This window comes from Myotis lucifugus, unplaced genomic scaffold, assembly GCF_000147115.1.
Source record: "Myotis lucifugus unplaced genomic scaffold, Myoluc2.0 scaffold_146, whole genome shotgun sequence".
NCBI lineage: Eukaryota > Metazoa > Chordata > Mammalia > Chiroptera > Vespertilionidae > Myotis > Myotis lucifugus.
In genome coordinates, this window is record NW_005871194.1 from 211,371 (window position 1) to 232,685 (window position 21,315).

Sequence of the window (21,315 nt, forward strand, 5' to 3'; positions counted from 1 at the left end):
CTTGGCACCTAATGACACTTACCCGTTCGCTTGCGAGCGCTGCCATTGGGCACAGTAGACCTGGACGTGACCGCGTCCTGTCGGTTATCCCCCAGGCTCTCCTTTCTTGGCTGTCGATACTCAGTGACCAGCCGCCGGTCTCCCTCGTGCCTGGGACAGCAAACCCGCGTGGAAGCTCCGGACTTGGTTTCCGGAGGGAGGTGTGCCTGTGGTTTCCGGAAGCCTCTCCGGTATCCCAGAGCATATTCCTGGGCCCCTTTTCCACCCCCCACCCCCTCATTTCATTTCCTCCGTCTTTCCCTCTCTCCACGCCCTCTCTTTCCTTCTGGAAGGTGCTGTTTATCCTCCAGCTCCTGCCCCTCTGCACGGCCTTTCCTGAGTGGGTGGAAATTTCTGTTTTTTCTGAGCCCCAGGGACTTGCCCCAAACCATCGATGGTGATGATGATGATGATGATGATGATAATAATAATAATAACTGTCACAAGAGGACAGTGATCTCAAGTTCCAGCAGCCCCTTCCTTTAGGGCTGCATTTGGAGGAGGGGTGGAGGTGGGTGGGGGAGGAGGGCAGGGGGAGGAGGGGTGGAGGTGGGTGGGGGAGGGTGTGGTGCAGGACCTGGAGACCTATAGCATGGGAAGGAGCCTGTACATCTGGCACTTTGACATTTGGAGCTGCAAGGTGACTCAGCCACCCTGAACCATCTAAAGCCCTAGGAGCCCACCTTAACCCATAGGGTGGGGGTGGGAGTGGGGGCAGAAAGTGACTCATTGCCCGGCTGAGGGGCAGCCACGCGGGCTCCCAGGGCTGCAGGGAAAGTCAGGAAAGCTTGCATTTGTCGCACATTTGCCCTGGCCTGGTTCTGATGCTTACTAAGAATTTTCCAAACACAGGCAGGCAGGCAGGCAGGCTTCCTGGAGGAAGTGGCAAACATCTTATCCTTATAGTAAAAGGAGGGTCTGTGGGTGGCCAGGGTTACCAGTAACCAGGGAGCTTTGGGGTCCTGAGCGTCCTAAATCCTTCTCAACCTCAGCACTGTTGACACTTGGCTTCTTGGCCAGGTCATTTGTTGTGGGGCTGGCCTTGTGCCTTGTACGGTGCCAGCCCCACTCCTCTCTCCCTCCCCCACATACAAAGATGCCCATTGCCAAATGCCCCCAGGTGGTGGCGGGGTGGGGGCAAAGTCGCCTCCTGGAAAACCACTGTTCTCAATTAAAACAGTGTCTCTCCAGGCCGCTTTTTCATAAGCAGCCTTGCATGCATTCGTGCCGCTGGCCTCGCCTCGCCGTAACGAAGTGGTTCTCTTCCCGCAGCCTCCTCCCAGCCACGAATCCATCACCTTCTAAACAGAAGGAAGACACAGCAAGGTCAGCTGACACCCCCCCTCCCTTGAGAGGCACGTCTTTTATTGCCGCCGCGATCCCTCCTATGTCAGCATGAGATGTAGGATTAGAAATAATTAAACCCATAAACAAAGAGCTGCGGCTCTATGGCACATGGCACCGGCGCCAGCTGTCACTCGGTGGGGAGAGGGGTGTCTACAGGGGGGAGACCGGCCTTCCTCACGTCCCTTCTGTCCCCAGGATTCCGTCCATCTGTGGCGTCAGCCTTGAGTGTCGCACAGTGTGGCAGGCTGTCCCTTTGTGCTTCTCCCGGGGACAGAGCAGGTGACATCCTGCAGCCCCTAGGATTCTACAGAAGGACCCGGAGCTACGAGGCTCCCCCTCCCCACCCCCTTAAAACAAGCTTAAATGAGGTGTCGGCACCCTTCTATGCATTACAGAGGACGTGGCAAATAAACGATGGGGGTGATGTCGATGTGTGGGACGAAGGAGAAGATGTAGACGGAAGGGTTGATGTTTTCATTTGTAACATTTCGTTGGAAAGAAAGAATGAAATAAAATGTCTGAATCACTCGATTCTCTTTCTGGTCCCTGTGTGTGTGTGTGTAAGACACGGCCGAGCATCATTTTCGTGAGATTCTGTCATGAAAGAAACTTACCCGAGAAAACGGTTCCAGCGTTTGCTCATGAATGGCTGCACTCAGGGACCGGATCAGCAACCCCCTCCTCTCCCATAGTAGAGAGACATGTTTTTAAAGGGAAACTTCGGTTTGTTTGGAGCTATTATTGCCTGGTTTTCAATAAATATCTACTGTTTGTAAGCTCATCGAGATGATTCCACTTGCCTTCTGTTTGGGTGAAAGCGGAGGTGTGTGTGTTGGTGGGGTCACCCCTCTTCCTCGCTCCCCTCGAGATCCTGTGCATTTGTAAGCTGTCAGCAGGGCTGGGGGGTTCCGGCCAATGCTGTGGGAGTAGAAGCTCATTGTGGATTCATCTGTTTGCTCTTCTTTTATATTTATTGATTTGAGAGAGAGAGAGAGAGAGAGAGAGAGATCGATTTATTGTCGCACTTTTTGACACATTCATTGGTTACTTCTTGTATGTGCCCTGACCAGGGATCGAACCTGCAACCTTGGCCTATAGGGATGATGCTCTAACCAACTGAGCCACCCGGCCAGGGCCATCTGCTTGCTCTTAACTGGAACCTAAGAGCTGGGACTTGGTCTTGTTTTGTTCGCCAAGTATCCACAGAATTGGTGGTCAGTATTTGTTGAGTAAATGTGGGGACTGAAATGAGGACTTTGCCTGGTTGATGCACAAACAGTCGAATTAGTTGGTGACGGACAAAACATCAGGGTGACTTGGTTGCTCTCGGCCACGGGTCTGGCCTCTCAGAGGCCGGCACCTCCGCGGTGCCCTCCGTTCCCCTCCTTCCAGGGCTGTAGTTCGGACTGCTTTCCCCTCTGAGCGCGTGAGAAACGTGAGGATGGCGAACGTCTGGAAAGTGGTGACCTTGCTGCCATCCAAGCGAGCCTGCCGAATGGGCTTCCTGGACAGAGCCTGGGCTGAGCCGGCGGCGCCCTTTACCCGGCAGGCTGGGATTTCGCTGTTTACTGCCCCTTTCTAGGCTCGGCATGGACCCCTCACATCCTGCTTCTGTCACCCCAAAAGTTCTACAACCAGAAAGCTCGTCCTCCTCCTAATGACCCCGCCTGCCGACAGCTGGGTCTGGCCCGGGGCCTGGCCCGGTGGCCCTGCGCTGTCAGTGGAGATTGGCAGGCTGCCCGGGCAGCTCTGAGCGGGAGGGATGTGGGGAATGAAGCTCGGAGAGGTGTCACAGCCACTGCTTCTTGTTTTAGGGCGCGGCGGAAGACCCCCACACGGCCCTGGCCCTGAACTTGGACCCCGCGTGGATGAAGAAGTCTGATGCCGAGAGTCCCAGGCTGCTCCTCCCTGCGAGCGAACTGTCCATCCGGATCGGTGGCGCTGGGCTCCTTCCAGGCAAGCTCCCCGCTGCAGACCCCGGGCTGAGCGAGGCAGGACAGACCGGGGCCTGGGGGCAGGAGGAATGGCGGGTAGGGCCAGGGCCTCGGGCCCACGCCTCCACGTGACTCACCCCACCATGCACAGGGCTGGACCGGCAGCCGGCCCCGGCCTTCCTGTCTCACTTATTCTCCAAACCACCTGCTTGCTGCACGGGAGGTCACCGTGCCTTTTGGTTGTCTTTCCAGCTGAGACAGTGGACAAGGACCCCTCGGGTGGGACCGGGCTGGTTTGGGTTAGAGCGTGTGGGCATTTGTCCCTGTGTCTCCCCCTCTCGGACGGACCCTGAGTGATCCTTCCCGGGTATGTGACTTTCCTCTTTCCGATTCATCGGGGGAACTGGCCATTTCTCTCACCGATTCAGTGTTGTGGAGCCAGTCATGCCTCTGGTTGGAGGGCGTGCTTCCCTTGAGGGGAGTCACACAGCCGCTCCCGAGTCTCCTCCTGGGGGGGCGGAGGGGGGGGTGCAGACTGGCCGCGGCCCACTGAGTAGGAGTTGCTGGTGAGCTGCGTGAGCTACGAAGGTGGCATTGCTTTCCAGGCTTGGTGTGAGACCCCCCACCCCCACCCCCACCCCCACCCCCACGGTGCGCAGTCATCACACACTCAGGGCATTTGGCTAATTTAAGGGCCAATCAGCGTGAGGAGAGGTAGGTGCCTTTCTTTCCCTTTGAATTTAAGTCCTGCGTTTGACCTGTAAGCCCCAGGCGCCCCTTGCCCTCCCCACTCTCCCGTGGACCGTGGACTCGGGACTTGGAACCATGCAGATGATGCTGGGAATGGGCGCCTCCCCTTGCACGGGGTTCTCCGGAGCAGACTAGGGAGGAGCAGCTGGGGGACCAGGCACCGTCTTCACACTAGGGGCTTCGGGGAGAAAGGTCTTTCCCCCTTTCCGTGCAGTCATTGCGACGTGATGTTTTCATCATGTGCAGGCTCGGGCGACATCTAAACCTAGAGGACAGGCCGCATGCAAAAAAGTTACAGCGATGCCACAGCCTGTCCTCACGGATCTGTGTTCAGTTTGCATCCTGCATGAATTATTCATGGAGAACTGGAGTATGTTCTCCTCGTGGGCCAATCCCCACTGCCTCCCACCACTTCTCACGCGGGATATAACCAGGAAATAAAAATTCCTCTCACGTGCGCTCAAGTGAGAGGCTCAGCGTGAGAAACCTGCCCCTGCCTCCCATCACACATGCTTTCAGGCTCCGATCACAACGACTTGGGTGCCGTCTGCTGTTCTTGTCTTGGAGCACCCAGAACCGTCTGGTGATAGACGGGCCAGCGGGCTCCAGGAAAGCGTGCGTTTTTCACGGCGAGTCGTGGGAACGCAGGGCCCGAGGGCTTCCTGTCCCTCCTCAGCGGCTGTACCGGGCTAGCCATCCTGTGTGCCCCTGGGAGGCTCCGGCCCTGGTTCCGAGCCTTCTCTAGGATGAAAAACTCAGCCAATAGATTGTATTCTGTTCCTTTTGTTTTTCTTTAACCGAAGGCCAGAGGGGGAATGCCTGGCCATCAGAATAGGTAAACGGGTATCCCTCCCACGGACGCTTTCCGGGGCGCCATGGGAATAGAGGGCCAGTGGGAGCTGGCTCTGCAGGAGTGTTTCCTGGGACTGCGGGATCGGCGTGGCCACCAGGGCCGTGTGGGAGGGCCAGGCAGTCTGTCCTCTGCTCAGGGACACCTAGACAAAGCGCCTTCCCAGGTTACCAGGCAACCCTCAGCTGCTGTTGCTAACTGTTTAGGTACAAAATCAAATGCAGCCCTGGAGCAGGGGGTGGCTGTGGGGAGGAGGGCGGGGGAGTTCGAAGATGGTTTGCCAAGAGGGAGCGAGCCCAGCCATCTCTGGAAAGGTCTCTTCTCACCTGGACACACGCGGGGGTGTCAGGCAGTGGAGGCCTCTAAGCCGGGTAATGGCTGTTTGATGACCGGCCTCCTGCAGCTCAGGCCCGAGTGTGCATTATGTGTGCCATCTGGATTTGCCCTTAAGCTCGCTGTAAATGGGCAAGGAGATTGGTTTAATGGGTGTTTAGTGAACAACAGGAGCCTTTAAAAAATAATATTGGCATTGCCGTTATGTCCCAGGATCGGCTCGGCAGGAGGAGAAGCCCGCAGAGCCCCACGCCGTGGGCCGTGGGAGAGAAGGCCCAGCTGCTCTCAGCCCGGCAGCCGCCTGAGCCAGGAGCAGCTTTTACGAGATATTTGCCTCTTTATGTCTCTGTGCCAAACGTCTCACATTATCCACTGTTCTCAAGGCTGGGCTATTCTGGGACTTAGCTAGACCAGAAGTCCTTCTAAAACCATCAGCCTCTCCTCTCCTCTCTCTCTCTCCTTTCTTCTCTTCTCTCCCCCCTCCCTCCACCTCTCTCTCTGTCCCCTTCTCCATCTCTCTCCCTTCGACTATTAATCTATCTCCAACCAGTTTTTTTTTAATTAAAAAAGTAATAACCTAGATTAAAAATTAAAAAGTAGTATTTCTCCCAGCTTCACATTCCTTATGGTCCAGGCTCCCCTCTCATACAAACACATTTCCAGTTTCTTTTACATCCTTCCAGGCATACTGTGTGTTAAAGTCCTGCTCGGCCCCTTGGTCCGGACCTTGTGTTTCCCACTGTGGTCTTTGTTTTCTGGGAAACTCATCAATTCATCCCAATAAGAGCTTGGTACTGGAAAAAAAAAAAAAAAAGACCCCCCCCCCTCAAGGTTTTTTTTAGCTCGGGTCCAATCGGAGGGACATAAAAGAGAAGTGGCTTTGAGCATTTTCTTTCCGTACCTCAGTGGGCAGTGACATTGTACAGTAAATTCTAGAAGTGAGGCCAGGGCTTCTGTACACCTGGGGTCCATGGACGGGCACCAAAGGATGAACCCCTTGACATTTTATGGCATTCTCCCCGCCCCCCCCCAAAATAAATAAATGTGGTCTGGTTGGTTTTGCTCAATGGTTGAGCGTTGACTTATGAACCAGGAGGTCCCCTGTTGGATCCCCAGCCAGGGCACATGCCCAGGGTGTGAGCTCGATCCCTGGTACAGGGTGTGCAGGAGGCAGCCGATCGATGACGTTTCTCTCTCATCAGTGCTTCTATCTCTCTATCCCTCTCCCTTCCTCTCTCTCTAAAAGAAATCAGTAAAAGCATATTTTCTAAAAAATGTGAAGGCAGAGTTCCATGACTTCCAGCACATGCGCCCAGGTTCGTCTAGGTCTCGAACTACGCTCTGTCCGCCTCCCCCATTCAGCTGCCCAATTGGACGTGTTCTTTCTCACTAGCACTCTCTTGGCTTCAGCAGGGGAGCGAACAGTGAGTCAGTCCATTCTTTCTCTAATTAACTGTCCTATTTCAGTGTGTTTGTCTTGAGAGAGGCAGTAGAAGCTCCTCAAGAGGGAGGGCTTTTGTTTATTGATCCATTAGCACGGCAGATGGAGAATTGTCTGCAATTCTGTAGAAATGTGGAAAGAACAGGAGTCGGCATTATTTTTCCAGCAGAGAAAGAGGTGGATTTAATTTAGGCAATTATTTAGTTGTGAAGTGGCTGTTTATTTTCCTCAAATCGTTCCAGAGGTTGTTGGGGGGAAGGTGAATGGGCCCTGAAGTAAGAAGGACATAAACTGTAAGAAGCTCTGCTTAGAATCCAATGTTCCCCTAAATTTGTTTTATTTATTGATTTGAGAGAGGAAGGGAGAGAGAAAGAGAAAGAGAGAGAGAGAGAGAGAGAGAGAGAGAGATTTGTTGTTCCATTTATTTATGCATTCATTGCTTGATTCTTACATGTGCCCTGACTAGGGGTCGAACCCGCGGCCTTGGTGTATAGGGATGATGCTCTAACCAACTGAGCTACCCGGCCGGGGCCCAGTGTTTCCTTAATGTCCTATTTATATATACAAAAGCCTATGCAAAGTGTCCCCTCAGGAATTTGACCCACCAGGAGTTCGCTCGCTCGCTCGCTATGATGTGTGCTGACCAGGGAGCGGCGCGGAACGAAGGAAGGTTTGGGCCAGCAGCCACTAGGGACCCTACCCATGCACGAATTTTGTGCACTGGACCTCTAGTTCTTTTATAATTGGAGCATTCACTTGGCAATCATGATTCGTCCTAGACAGCCTGGCAGGTGAGAAACCATAGTTGGTCAAATGAAAATGGTGCTGACCCAGTGGGTTATGGATTTGGATAAACTGTCGTCACCAACCTGTTACCAACACTTGTTTGTGTCTGAGTCTAAACTCGAGTTCCTTATTGGTTATGCTACCGATACGCTGGGTGGCATCCACCTGTGGAAATGAAACTGATCTCGGTGGAGAGAATTGGCCTTTTCTCACTCAGGTTCCCACGTGCCCCGGCCCGCACGGCAGCACCTGTCGGGCTTGTCCCATTCAGAACCAGCAGGAAGTCCAGGTGTCCTCGGATGTCGTTCTCCCTCCCCGAGGCACCCTCATTTCCCCTGCAGGTGTCATACTTCCTATCCTCTTTCCATCTTGTGCTTGGAATCATTCCTCCCTATTTTCCCCATTAAACATCCTCCCCGAGGTGCCTCTGGGGAAAGACTTGACCTGAGTACCAAGGAGGTACTCACCTTTGGCCACACTGTGCACCTGCTTTTGTGTTTGCCTTTGAGGCTGGGTATAGAGCGGGGGGTAGTCTCTCCAGCTGCCCGGTGGACCCAGCAGGTGGGTTTTCATGCTGGTCAGTGGTCTTTGGAGGTTTACATTTGGATGAACATGTGGGGCCTGGGGGGGCAGCCAGGCTAAGGGGCATGGCATCCTGTTATCTCTGGAAGACCAACCACCCTGGGTTACCTTGGCACTAAGTTCCTTGGCACAGCCCAATCCTAGGAAACCACAGAGGACCTAGTGCAGCCGCTCCAGGGCTCCTGTGACCATCACTGTTTTCTTCCATATTTTCCAACTTTCTGAGTCTCCCTGGAAGGAGATGCCCCTTCTGGCACTGATATATCCAGCACAGTTTAGTGAACTTGAATTTGATCAAGAGTCCGATGCAACTCCTACGAGAGATGCTGTGTGTTTCTTTATAACCAGGTCTCCAAAAGAGTGCCTTTAGGGAAGCCTCTGAGATGTTAGTCATTTTGACTTTTTATCGGTAAGATCTCTAAAGATGACACATGAATTTTCCAGTTATTTTTATAGATTTAGCATTTTGGCATGTGGGTTAGCAATTAGGCTCTTCTCTCTCCCTCTCCCTCTCCCTCTCCCTCTCCCTCTCCCTCTCCCTCTCCCTCTTCCCCCTCCCCCTCCCCCTCCCATGGGGGGTCTGATTAAAATCTCCGTCTCCCTTGTAACTGGTTAGTTTGGGGGCACTTTTAAAATCTTCTCCTGGCCTAATGAGAGGAGTTGTCTGGGGACTGAAATGGGCCGGTGCTGTCCTCGCCGCCTCCTTCCTGTGACCTGGGCTTTTCTGCATTCAGAGGTGGGGAATGAGCCGAGCCTGTCAGCACATGGCAGCAGCACGGAGGCTGTGAAAATGTGCCACATTTTAATACAAAAATATTTGGCTGAAAGATGAAGAGCAGAGTGTTCAATAACGATAATTACCAGGAGCTCTTTAGCATCATGGGTGTTAAATGTACCGCAATCCCGTCTCGAGCAGGGCGCTGTGCGCTGCGTGGGCGGCTTCAGCGACTCGTAGTGCGTCCCAGCTCCTGGGAACTTCATGGTGTGGATACATTTCATGGATCCTTTTGCTTCTGAAGGGGGTTATGTTTTCGCCTGGCTAATAGTTAGCACTCAAATAGCACGTGTCCTCTTTCCTTGCCCTTTGATTACTGGGATTTTTTTTTTCTGAGTCCCGATTGTCTGGGGGAGGCAGTCATTTTGGGGAGCGTTTGCACGAGGCCCAGGCCTGGAGGCCATCTGGCACCTCCTTGAGTTGGGGACAGCCCCCAGAACAAAGTCCCGCACGCTGGGCAGTGTATGCAGCAGACGTTTATTTCCTCACAGCTGTGGAGGCTGGAAGTCAGAGATCAAGGTGTTGGCGGGTTCGGTTTCTCCTGAGGCCTCCCTCCTTGGCTGGCAGGCGGCTGTCTTCTCCCGTGTCCTCCTGGGTCTTCCCTCTGCCTGCCTATGTCCCATCCCTCTTCTGGCCAGTCCTAGTGGATTAGGGCCCACCCTGGAGACCTCATTTCAACCCAGTTACCTCTTTAAAGATCATCTCTCCAAACGGTTACATTTTGGGGTCTAGGCATTAGGCTTTGGACATAAGAGTTTGAGGGGAACACAGGTCATAACAGCATTAAACCATTTTTTGGAAAGCTGTCTTTCCATGGATGGTCATCAACCCAGATGAATACCAGGTGGCCAGAGGACTTGGTTTTCTTTGATTCCTTCTACCTTGTGGGTTCTCTCACTGTATTTCTATCTCATACCTGGATGGGCTGGGACGCTGAGGAAGCAGTATGGAAAAGAGTTGAATGATGTCAGCACCAGGAAAGAAAGTCTGAACTGATAGGCTCTGCTAACTTTGGGAGAGATGAATATTGTTACAGGTTTGCGTGTGTAGACACATTCTCCTGACTGTATTCATTCTCTAGGGCTGCCATAACAGTGCACCACAAACTGGGTGGCTTGAAACAATAGAAACGTATACCCTCATAGTTCCGGAGGCCAGAAGTCTGAAATCAGTGTCACCGGGGCCACGCATTCTCTGAAGGCTCTAGGGGAGTGGCCTTCTTTGACTCTAATAACCCGTAGTGGCTCCGGGCATTCCTCGGCTTATAGCTGCATCACTCCAGTCTCTGTCTTCATCTTCCCCGTGTGTTTGTCTGTGTGTCGTCTGAATCTCTCTCCTTTTTCTTATAAAGACACCAGTCATTGGCTTGAGGGCCATCTCTCCAATATGTGCGCTTCTTAACTAATTACTTCTGCAAAGAATCTATTTCCAAGGAAGGTCACATTCTGAGGTTCTAGGTAGACGTGAATGTTGGGGGACACTTTTCAACCAATATGCTGACCGGGTGACTGGGTTAGTCTGGAGAGATTTGTTTCTGATGTACAAGTGAAGGAGAGGGAGAAAACAAGAGGAGGCTAATCCTGGCAGTAATGAAAAAAACTACCACCGATTTAATTCATCGGGAGCCTTTGGAGCAGCTGCGGGCTCTTTGAAATATTCATGACGTGTCTACTGAGGAGTTAGGGCTCCTGTCTCCTTATGCAAAATTTAACATTTGCTGGGCCAGCAGGTTCTATCATCTCTGTAAGAGTTCTGACACACTCATTTCCGCTCCTAAGTCTATTAAACCAGGAAATGTGGGGGTTTTTAATGTGCTTTTGGGGAAACAGAGCAGGCAAGTGGCCCAGGCAGTACCAGCCCCTGGTAGGATATCCCTGCCAGGCTGCCATTACCCAGAGACTTAGGGGGCTGCTGCCAAAGCCGGGCCATCAGGGCTCTTCTCATATCGTTTTGTTTTGTTTTTTTCCAGATGTTATTATTATTTTTTTTTTTTTGCAGAATTTATTTAAGGTGGAGAAACACAGGTGGTACTTTGGTTTCAAATATTTAAGATCACAATTCTTATATTTTTAAAAATATATTTTTATTTATTTCAGAGAGGAAGGGAAAGGGAAAGAGAGATAAAAACATCAATGATGAGAGGCAATCATTGATCGGTTGCTTCCTACACGTCCCGGATTGGGGATCAAGCCCGCCACCCAGGCATGTGTCCTGACCAGGAATCAAACCGTGACAACTACTGAGCAATACTGGACAGGCAAGATCACAATTCTTTATTTCTCTTTTGTTCCTTTTGCCTCATATGGAAAGTGCCTAAGAAGGGAGGAAATTGATGCCCCTAAGATATTCAGCCTTGGAGAAGGAGTGGGCCGAGGGGGAAGGTGAGGAATAGGGGTCTGAACCTGTGCAGTGTAATTGGCAGCAGCACCTCTAGCATCTGGGATGGGGTTGGTGCAATCCTGCCTTAGAGAAAAGGAGTGTGGGATACGCTCCATTCAACACGGGCTGTTTTTGTCAGCATGCACACTGTTCAACCTCCCGTGTCCTCTTCCCATTGTGTGCATTCCAGTATCTTGTTCTGCTTTCTTGTCTCTAGTGCGTTTTCCCTCCGGGGACCAGAGAAAGAAAATAGCTCCAAGTAGCTTCAAACGAAAGAAGTCGTCTCAATGAAACATGGTGCTGATGGTTGTAGCATCTGGGAGCTGGAGATGTTAAAGGGATGTGTCAGCCACTTCCAGTTGGTTACCCCCAAACGAACTAACTCTCAGGACTCCTGACTCCTTGATCACCCCAAACTCATCATGAGCTGGTAGGGGAGGCAGAGGTGTTCGGAGTCGATGGCAGAAGAGGGTGCACGAGATGTGGGGGCCAGAAGTCTCTGCTCTCTTTCTAACACTGCAGGCTCTCCCGGGACTTCACAGCACTGATCCTCCCCAGGCCGCCGCAAGATTTTACACATGTCAATCTCGGTATTCTTTCCAGTGGGGAAGCTCCAGCCCTACACATGAAAGCGATTCGGAGACACTTTTCCTCAAGGAGATTCGGATCTTCTTGGGGAACAAATGGCCCATTCTGTACATCTCCATTTTATATGTTTCACTGTAACATACGCAAACCTCTCACAGCCTCGTAAGTGGGTCTTGACCAGGGGTCGGCAAACTTTTTGACTCGAGGGCCACAATGGGTTCTTAAACTGGACCGGAGGGCCGGAACAAAAGCATGGATGGAGTGTTTGTGTGAACTAATATAAATTCAAAGTAAACATCATTACATAAAAGGGTACGGTCTTTTTTTTTTTTAGTTTTATTCATTTCAAAACGGGCCGGATCCAGCCCCGCGGGCCGTAGTTTGCCCACGGCTGGTCTTGACTGTCCTTGCTGTTCCCACACAGAACCCTCTGTTTTGAGTTCTTTTTGGATAAGGAGGGAGGTGGAGTGTGAGGTTCAGTTCTTTTTCCTATGGATATACAACGGTAGCACTGTGTGTTGGCAAGACTGACGTTTCTCCATCCACTTGCCTTGTGCTTTTGTAAAACAAATCATGGACCATACTTGTCTATCTTTGGACTCTCTATTCTGTTGCATTGGTTAGGTGTCTGTCCTTTCACCAACATCACACTCTCTGAATTACAATAGCCTTATCTTAAGTCTTGAGATCAGGTATCGTGTGTCCTCCCACTTTATTCTTTCTAAAAATTGTTTTGGTTATTCTAATTCCTCTGCTTAAACTAATATATGCAAATTTTAGGATCAGCTTGTTAATATAGACAAAAATTTCTGTTGGGCTTTTGGTCGGAATTGTATTGAATCTATAAATCAGTTTGGGGAAGTTTCACATCTTAATATTGTTTTCTATTTCATGAACATGATATATCTATTTATTTAAGTCATCTTTCATTTCTTTTATTAGTGTTTTGTGGTTTTCAGCATATATATCCTACATGTATTTGGTTAGATTTTTACCTAAAGTATTTCCTTTTATGGTGCTTTTTCTAAATGATCTTGTATCTTGAATTTCAATTTCTAATTGTTCATTGCTAATATACAGAAATGTACTTGATTTTTGTGTGTTAGTCTTGTATCCTGCAACCTGGCTAAAGTCATTTATTAGTTCTAAGAATTTTTTGGTAGATTCCTTGGGGTTTTCTATGTCATGTCTATGAATAGTGACAGTTTTATTTCTTCCTAGTATTTCTTTTTCTTGCCTTATTGCACTGGCTAAGACTTCTAATATGCTGTTGAATAGGAATGGTGAGAATGTCTGTTCCTGTGCCGTGTGGGGTGCTCTTTCTGCTCCATATTCCCTCTCCCACGTGCCTGTAGGAGAAGTGCTCATTGAACTTAAAATCGGGGGCAGTGGGTTCTGATCTGAGGCCGTGGAGTTGAGAGCAGGTGCTTGGACACAGGCTTCCAGATACAGTCTCTCAGGTGAGCAGTAGTGACAGGTGTGGCCATCACATCAGGGGCTGCAAGTGTCGTCGTCTCTGGGCTCAGCTACACAGCCTGTGCTTTGGGGAAGGTGTTACCATGGTAACCTTTCCCCTTCTTTGCCGCAGTCCACCAGGACTTCTCAGCGTGGTTCACAAGCTGTCTCCCCTTGTCTGGTTTCATCTCCTCTGTCTCTCCATCTCTCCTGGTCTTTCTCACTTGCCTCTTTATATCGCTGTCTCTCTGGGCACCGAGTACCTTGATTTTGTGCCTTCATCCCTCTTCATCACCTCTCTCAGGTGATCTGCCTGTGAATGGACAGACCCTGGAGAATTCTCTTGGGGTCGTTTGGGCCCTGGGGTGCCCTTTGCAGCCCCAGCGCAGCGTTCCTGGGGTGCAGTGATTAGAGAGCTCTTCAGAAGCCCTTCCTTCCCTCTCTGCATGGAGATTCGTGTGGGTAGATTATCCTCTTTCTGGAAAAACAGATCCCGGTAAAGTTCCTCCCCGCCTTTGCTTTGGGTTGGCTTCACACAGGGGCACCCCACTAACGTGCAGTGCTAATTAAACTCACCCATGTGGACTGTTGTTCGGGTCCCTGCCTTCTATTTGGGGTGAAGCCCCGTGACAGGTCTAGACAGACACCCTGAGATTTGTAATGGAGAATGAGCTTTTCCTTCAAGTATTTCGTCTCAGGGACCCGCCTTCAACCTGCCTATCATCCAGCCCCATGTAGAGCTATTAGCCTTCGAGTGTCAGATTGTACCTGCCTCTCCCGCGTCTCCCGCAGCCAGGGCGTGAAGAAGATTTGCCATATTAATTTTCTTTCTCGCAGGGCCTTATGTTGCAGCACTGCTCCACCCGAGGGCTCTAATTGCACCGCACCTGTCCCCTCGCTGCTGTCTGCCTGTCTCGGCGGGAGAGGGGCCGTAGGGCGGAGGCTCGGGGCTCCATGCTGGCACCTTTCAGGATCCGGCCAAGACCTCAAAGCCGAGTGTTGCTAGTGGCTGGATCAAGCAGCCCCGTTTTCAGGATCAGGCGAGCGGAGTGAAACCTTGGCGGGCGGATTGATTGCTTCCCAAAAAGGAGGGAACAGGACAGGCCACCGCTAGGATGACACTGAGCCAGGTCTCCCAGAACTAATGAGCTGCTCCGGGCTCCCGCCGCTGCTGCTGGGAAGCCGAGGAGCTCCGGAAGCGCCTTTGAAATTCCGAATGCAGAAGGCTGCACCAGGCGAGTTTTGATCATCCCATCCGGGTGGATCGGGAGGGCAGGACGCCCACTCAGCCTGGATTCGGAGCCTGACCAGCAGGGGCTGCGGGGGCTGCGGGGGCTGCGGGGGCTGCGTCATGGCCTCTCTCTTCGTCTCCCGCCTCCCTGGTCCCCCACGGAAGCTCCGTGTGCACAGTCAGGGACACTTCAGTGGCACCCCTCCCTGGGTTCATGCCGATCGGCAAGCGCATGCCTCTCTCCGCAGGGGACTCTTCGGCACCGTGTGTTAGACACAGAGATGCGTTTTATGTTCTAAGCACAGTGTCTCCTGTGACCCGTTCGGCAGTTATCGTCTTTCAGGCATAGGGTTCTTGATGGGATGAAATCCAGAGTTTCCAGGGGCTCCCAGACCCCCGGGACACCCCCGACGGGGTGTGGAGGGTTAGGGAGTCGTCAGTGACGACCAGCAGAGGGCCTTGGTCCTGCTGTTTCCCTTCCCTTAAGAAACAGAGATGCAGCTTTAAACTAACAATGTGAAATCTCATCATTTGAACAAATGTAAGTGGAGATAATGTTGGCTCAGCATCAGGGGGCAGGGCTTCGGAGTGGCCGTGGCGTCTGAGTGGATGCTCTGAACAACCTCTTCCTTACTCGGCCCCTCACCTGATGACCGCCTCCCCGACCCCCATCCTCAGAACATCTGTCTTGACCATTTTGTGGGAGGGAGAGCGCCCCGGGCACCTGGTGACAAGCGCAGGTGGTTGGGTTGTTGGCATCAGTTCTTGGTGGTGCATCCTGTCCTGTACATTGTATGTTGCTCAGTGCCCCTGGTCCCCAGCCCTAATGCCTGTAGTCCCCCTAGTCAGTGTGGCCCCGGGGCAAAAGTGCCCCAGACATTTCCCAAGGCCCCTCGAGGGCTGTCCCCCAGGGAGCAGATGGGACCAGGCAGGCTGGTCTTGCACAAGGAGCTAGGCCCTGGAGTTTGAATTTCACCCTGGCTCCTTCTGTGGATGGTCGGCCCGGGCCAGGCTGCGGCTGCTCAGAGGAGGGGGCACCTCTTGAATGTGCAGAGTGCCACCTGGGCTCGCTGCCACCGGCCGCTGCCCCTGGCTGAGAACCGCTGCTGGAGACCCTCCTCCCAGGAAACGCACCTACCTGGTGGGTTCAGAGGCATTTTACTTGCGACTGGTCCGGCATAGTGCCTGGCAGGAGCTGAGGGTGTGTTTGTTCCCTGTAACTAAGGCCCATTTATGGCTCTGCCTGGGGTCCAAAGGCCCTGGTGCGAGCTCCTGCCTGGTCCTCGTGCCTCGCATCAGCTCCATCCCACAGGCTTCTCGTTCTTGTTCTAACACTTGAGGTGCGCACAGTGGGAGGCCGTGGGGACGCTCCGCCCGGGGGACTGCATCGGCACTGACTTGAAGAAGAAGAGCTAAAGAAGAGCTGCAGTTAGGGCACCGAGTACCCGGAAGCTCAGTTCTTTTCCTTCGAAGCCACATCCCAGGCATCTAGGGGCTCAGATTCTGACTCTGTGTTGCCCCACCCGCCACCCTGTCCGCCTTCTCTTTCCTTCCCTTCTCACGCTCATGTCTTATCCGGGCCCCTTCGTGCGATGTTTTGGAATTGTGTTCCGTCCTCAGAGCTTGGGCTAAGGATTCCTGATGAACCCTGCGTCTCATGGCTTGCCTGCCGGCCGGGTCTCTGGTGGTATGGGGTCAGGCATGGCGCTGCCCAGACTCACCGCTCTCTTTTCCTTTCGCACAGGACTTTCACGTTCTGATTCTTGCGGTTTCATTCGCTGGTTCATACTTCACTGAGCCAGCTCCTCTCCCTGGCGGAATCTGATCAGTGGGCGTGGTCCCTGCCTTCAAAGACTGGTAGAGGCAGACGCCTAAGGGAAGCCATTACACAGCAATTACAAACGGCTGTCCAGCGATCTGGACGCTTGGTTTCGTTTATAGTCTCCGGAGGGTGGTGACAATGGCTGGGGAAAGAGCCCGGCTCATTGGGCCTGGGGTCCTCTCTCTCTGCAGGAATTTTGTCAGTCTTTCTCCAACACCAGTGAGTGTTATTTGAGCACATCCGATTCAGCCTTATTGAGACACATGAGTTGGGGGCCCCTGGAGGTGGTCACCTTGGGATGATGGCCTTCTTCAGAAGATGTTTGCAAGTGTCCTAGCAGGCTTTTCAGGTTTGACTTACAACTTACGCTTAAAAAACATAAGTAGTCTTGTTTTTTGTGTGGTTGGGCATCATTTTAGCAACAGCATCAACATTCTCAGAACAGCCTTCTTCCCCCAAAACAGTGATTCTACAGCCAGAGGGGCCTCCACCCATTTGGCCCTGCTGCTCCCCAGTAGGAGGAATGGGGGCTTCTCAGGGCACACCCGGTCCCTGATGCTGCATCTGGGGGCATGTTCTCATGTCTCTTTGGCCTCTGCTTGAGCTGGCCTTCTCCTGGTCTCTGGAGTGATTGAGGCTCGGCGAGAGGGAACAGCAAAAATATGTCGTGACAACAGAGATGAGTACACCCTCTAGATACAATTTGTTGTCCAAAGCATGCCTGGTAAAAAACAAAAAACACACAAAACTTATTTCATTAAGTTTCACAGTTAGATGACTCACACAATGATGGCATTTTCTCAGAATGGTGCTCTAAGGGTTCTTCCCAGAAAGATGAGGATTCACAGGCCTGAGGGCTCACATGGGACTCCAGGCCTATTCCTTGCATTAAAGTGTGTGCTTCCAAGAGTTTTAACATTGACCTCACATATCCGTGCGTAACAGGCTGTATGAGTCAGCTTTGCCATGTAACAAGCAGGTCACACGTCTCACAGACTTACAGCCACACAGGTGGATGTTGCTTTCAAGCGACATCAGGCTGCAGTTGGCTGTGCCTTTGCTCCATTTGTCTTCTTATAGATCCCCGGCTGACGAAGCAGTCCCTATGAGGGAGAGCCAGTGGCTTGACAGAGGGCGGAACAAGCCACCCGGCGGGAACCTGAGATGCCCTTTGAGAGTTCTGTTTGTGATGCCTCCTACAACTTCCGCTTCCATTGGCCCCAGCAACTCACATGACACCGAGGCAGGGAGGGAAGTGTAGACGATGTGCAGCCCCACACACCACGTGACACTGAGCAAGGATGCATAATCCTCCCACAGTGGAGGGGAGTGTCGAGTGATTGTGAATAGAAGTGTCAGTCTTCCAGCCGTACTAGACACAGAATGATAGGGAAGAGCTGAATGATGACCCCGGAGGAAAAGATAGTCACACGTGTGTCACCAAACTAAGCAGAACTTGGGAGAGGGTGTGTGGGAGGTAGGGGTAGTGTGCTCCTGGGAGATTTCTTTCCGGTTCCCTCCTGATGGTATTACTCAGTTCCTACAAAGCCCTTAGGGGGTGACAGCATGCCCTGTCTGGGAAGATACCTAATGGGACGGGGGCTTTTTCTCAGCACCTGTCCCCTCACCCTCTGCAGTGAGGTGACACACGTCTCCCGCCCGCCCCGCCCCGCCTTCCGAGACCCTCCACGGTTGATTCTCTGATGAAGGGATGTGTGTTTTGAGACTGATGGGGAAGCATGCGCCTTTTGTTTCTAAATCCGACCTTCACACAGAGCCCTGCCTGTTCCGGATCATTAACTTCCACTTCAGTCGTTGTTGATTGAAGTGAGAGGGGCCATGAAGTTGATGGAAGAGCAGAGGCTGCTTCGGATAATAAACCTGACTCTCCGCGCTGGGTGTTGGGAAGCGTGGCAGAAACATCGCTGCCCGCACCAGGCCAGGTGCGATGGCTCGAGACCCAGCTCCAAGTACTTGTCCGTGGTGGCCGGGCCTGCACCCTGGGTAGGAGGCCCGGAGGGGAGGACGAGGCGGAAAGGGAAGGCGCAGTGCGTGCTGCCTGCAGAGTGTGCGGCATCAGTGGAGTCCTGAGAGTGGGCTGGGCACTCCTGAAAGTACCTCCAGGAGCCCGGAGGCCCGCCTTAGCCAGTGTGACAAGAGTTAGTGACATAAGGTTATATTTATGTTTAGGGTGATCCTGTGGTGTCTTCTTGTTTTTACCCCTCCTGCTACAAGGTTTCAAGTGTGTGCATGTGTGCACATATTTGTGTGTACATATGTTTGTGTGCACATGTTTGTGTGTTACACATGTTTGTGTTTGCATGTGCACATGTTTGTGTGTACATGTTTTGTGTGCACATACATGCATGTGTGTGCATATCACCACTGTGAATGCAGCTCTTGGAGATTAAATGCAAGAAATGAATGGTGCCTTCACATGCAGGGAGCTCCAGGGCTTGCTTGTTGACTACACAGAAGTCCCTGTTGTTGCAAAGGTGCAGTGGCTCCTACTCACAATCCCCTTTTGAAAAACAGGCCAATCCCGTTGCGCAGGCGAGAATTCCTGGGTACGTCTAGATGTGCAGATGCGGGCTCAGGCGACTGCACTAGACTTGGTCATATGGTTAAATGGGTGTAGGTGGCTGGTTTGTGTTTGCACAGACAGAAAGTGGAGGTTTCTTAAAAATGTCTCCTTAGCAGACTTTAAAAACAACCCTGAATTCAGGGACATTTTAGTTAAAACAGCCCCAGAGGTGTGAATAAGGAACCGCTGTGGTGTAAGCTGCTCCGGGCTGACTACGAGGGACCATCTGGGCCTGGTGCGTGGCTTCTTGTCGCACTGGCTCAGCTCTGCCCGCCGCCAGGATCCACAAGGTGCCAGCATGTGAGGTCAGTGTGCGGTGACCTGGAGCAGGGCCGGTGGCTGGAGAAAGGCTGGTTCGGGGTGGACAGGGGAGGGGGTGTCTCATTTGTACCCACGAGGTTTTAATTTACGGAGGTGGCTGAGTGATGTCTCGGAGAGGCCAATGCCATTGAAAGAAGAATTGATCACTTACATTTCCCATGAGGAGGGGGCGTGCCAGGCCACACGGGACCACAGGGAAGACTTCGGGGTGATCAGGAGGCAGAGGACGCGAGTGAGGGGGACGCACTTGTGCCATTGGCTCCGAGAAGCATTTCCCGAGGTGGTGCCCTCGCTCCCCAGGTGCTCAGGGTGGAGTCGACACCTGGAAGAGTTGTGGTGCCTGTTACAAGGAGCTTTCAGAAGCCAGAACCGAGTGATGCAGTGATTTTCCTGGAGATAGAAGGGGTCTACATGTGTCTGTATTGAACAAGCATGAATCGTCTTTATTTACAGGCATGTGAGTGGAGGTGATAGGGAGGATGCTGGCGGAGCTGGGACAGGACTGGGACTCGGGTCTCCCTCGACCTCAGCACGCCTGAGGGCCAGGTGGGCACTGCTCTGTCTCTTGGTTCATCCTGCCTCTGGGCAGGGACCTTCTCAGTGGTCCAGGGGAGTCCTATTCCTCGTGAAGAGAGGTTGGGTGGGCAGGGGTAGGGAAGGAAGCTTGTGTGTACGTCCGTCTGTCCCCTCTGGAGGGGCAGTCCAGCCAGCACGGTGCTTGTCCAGGGCCCATGGTTTTCACAGGAGTGACGGATGGGAACAGGGAGCAGAGTTCTGGGGAAATTCTCCCCCACCAGCCCCACCCTGGAGCCGTCTCGCAGTGTGCTGGCACGAGGTGTATCTTAGTGGTGGAAGCTCCAGAATGAGGGGCGAGAAGCCAGAAGCGTGTGGCCATCAGCAACCCCCAGCTGTCCCGCTAACCCACCAGCCGCTGTGAGGCATGGGTCACTGTGGCCTTTCTCTGCAGTGAGTGTTCATTCTTCCTAGGCTTCAGTCTAGTCTTCCAGAGCAGCGGCCGCCAACCTTTCGGACCTCATGGACCACCAGTGGTCCGCGGACCACCAGTTGGCGACTGCTGCTCCAGAGGATGAAGACCTGAAGACCAGCAACAGAGACTCCCTCCCGGACCCCACGGTAGTCAGTTGTAATTGAACGCCCTTGACCTTGGCCTGCTGGGCCCCAGCTCAGCAAGGACTCCGGCTACTTTGCTTCCTGGAGAACCCTCCCATCTGTTATCTCGTCATCTTGGCCTGCCCTTGGCAAGAATCCCATTGAGCCATTTTAGCAAGAATCCCCCTGCTCTAGCTGTCCAACCAAGTTCCGAAGGCTGGCTTTTCCGTGTCCTGGGCACTGGATGGGGCAAGTCCAGCGGACACAAAAGGTCCCGGGTTTTCCTGCCTGAAATGCCCTCCGTGTCAGTGCATTCATGCTGCTGTAGCAAGACGCCATGGACTGGGGGGGCTACAACCCACAGACACTTATTTCTCACAGCTCTGGAGGCTGAAGGCCAAGATCAAAGTGCTGGCACACTTGGTGTCTGGGGAGAGCCTGCTTCCGGCTTCACCGGCAGCTGCCTCCTTGCCGGGTCCTCGCAGGGCGGCAGGGGCCAGGGTGCTCCTTGGGGTCCCTCAGGAGGACACGGCGTCCTTCCCTGAGGATGGGGCCTTGTCACCTCCCAGAGGCCCCACCTCCTGGTGCCATCACGTTGGGGATTAGGTTTCAGCAGATGAATTTCGTGGGGACACAAGCATTCATTCTGTAGCACCCTCATTCTTGGAAAGTCCTTAGGAATTGCTTCTCTCGATGGAGCCTTCCCCAGCCACCGCTCTTCCTTGCCATCTTCCCCTCCCGGTAGTCACTACTGTTGGTGATGACTGGTGTATGAGGTCCCTCTCCCCAGTGAGGTCTGAGCTTTGTCCTTGTCATCTCGGGGTCCCGGGTGCCCACACAGGGCCTGCCGTATGTAGAGTGAATCCCCGGCATCTGTCCCCGTAGTTGCAGCGACGGGATTTGCGGCCGGGAGCTCCCGGCTCCCAGTGTGTGGCTGGCAGGAGCGGAGAGGCCAGGGCAGTGGTTTTAGGGAGAGAGAGTGGCTGAG

The 21,315-nt window shown here is 52.9% G+C and overlaps 1 protein-coding gene across 3 annotated transcripts in view; it reads left to right on the forward strand.

The window, feature by feature from the left end:
* SLC39A11 (solute carrier family 39 member 11) overlaps nucleotides 1–21,315 on the forward strand; it is a 170,029-nt gene that overhangs the window by 59,473 nt on the left and 89,241 nt on the right. For all 3 annotated transcript variants that reach the window (XM_006094914.3, XM_023759051.1, XM_023759052.1), the window contains one exon: nucleotides 3,201–3,342. In XM_006094914.3, coding sequence (XP_006094976.1) covers nucleotides 3,201–3,342 — 142 coding nt within the window. The remainder of the gene's footprint in view (nucleotides 1–3,200; nucleotides 3,343–21,315) is intronic.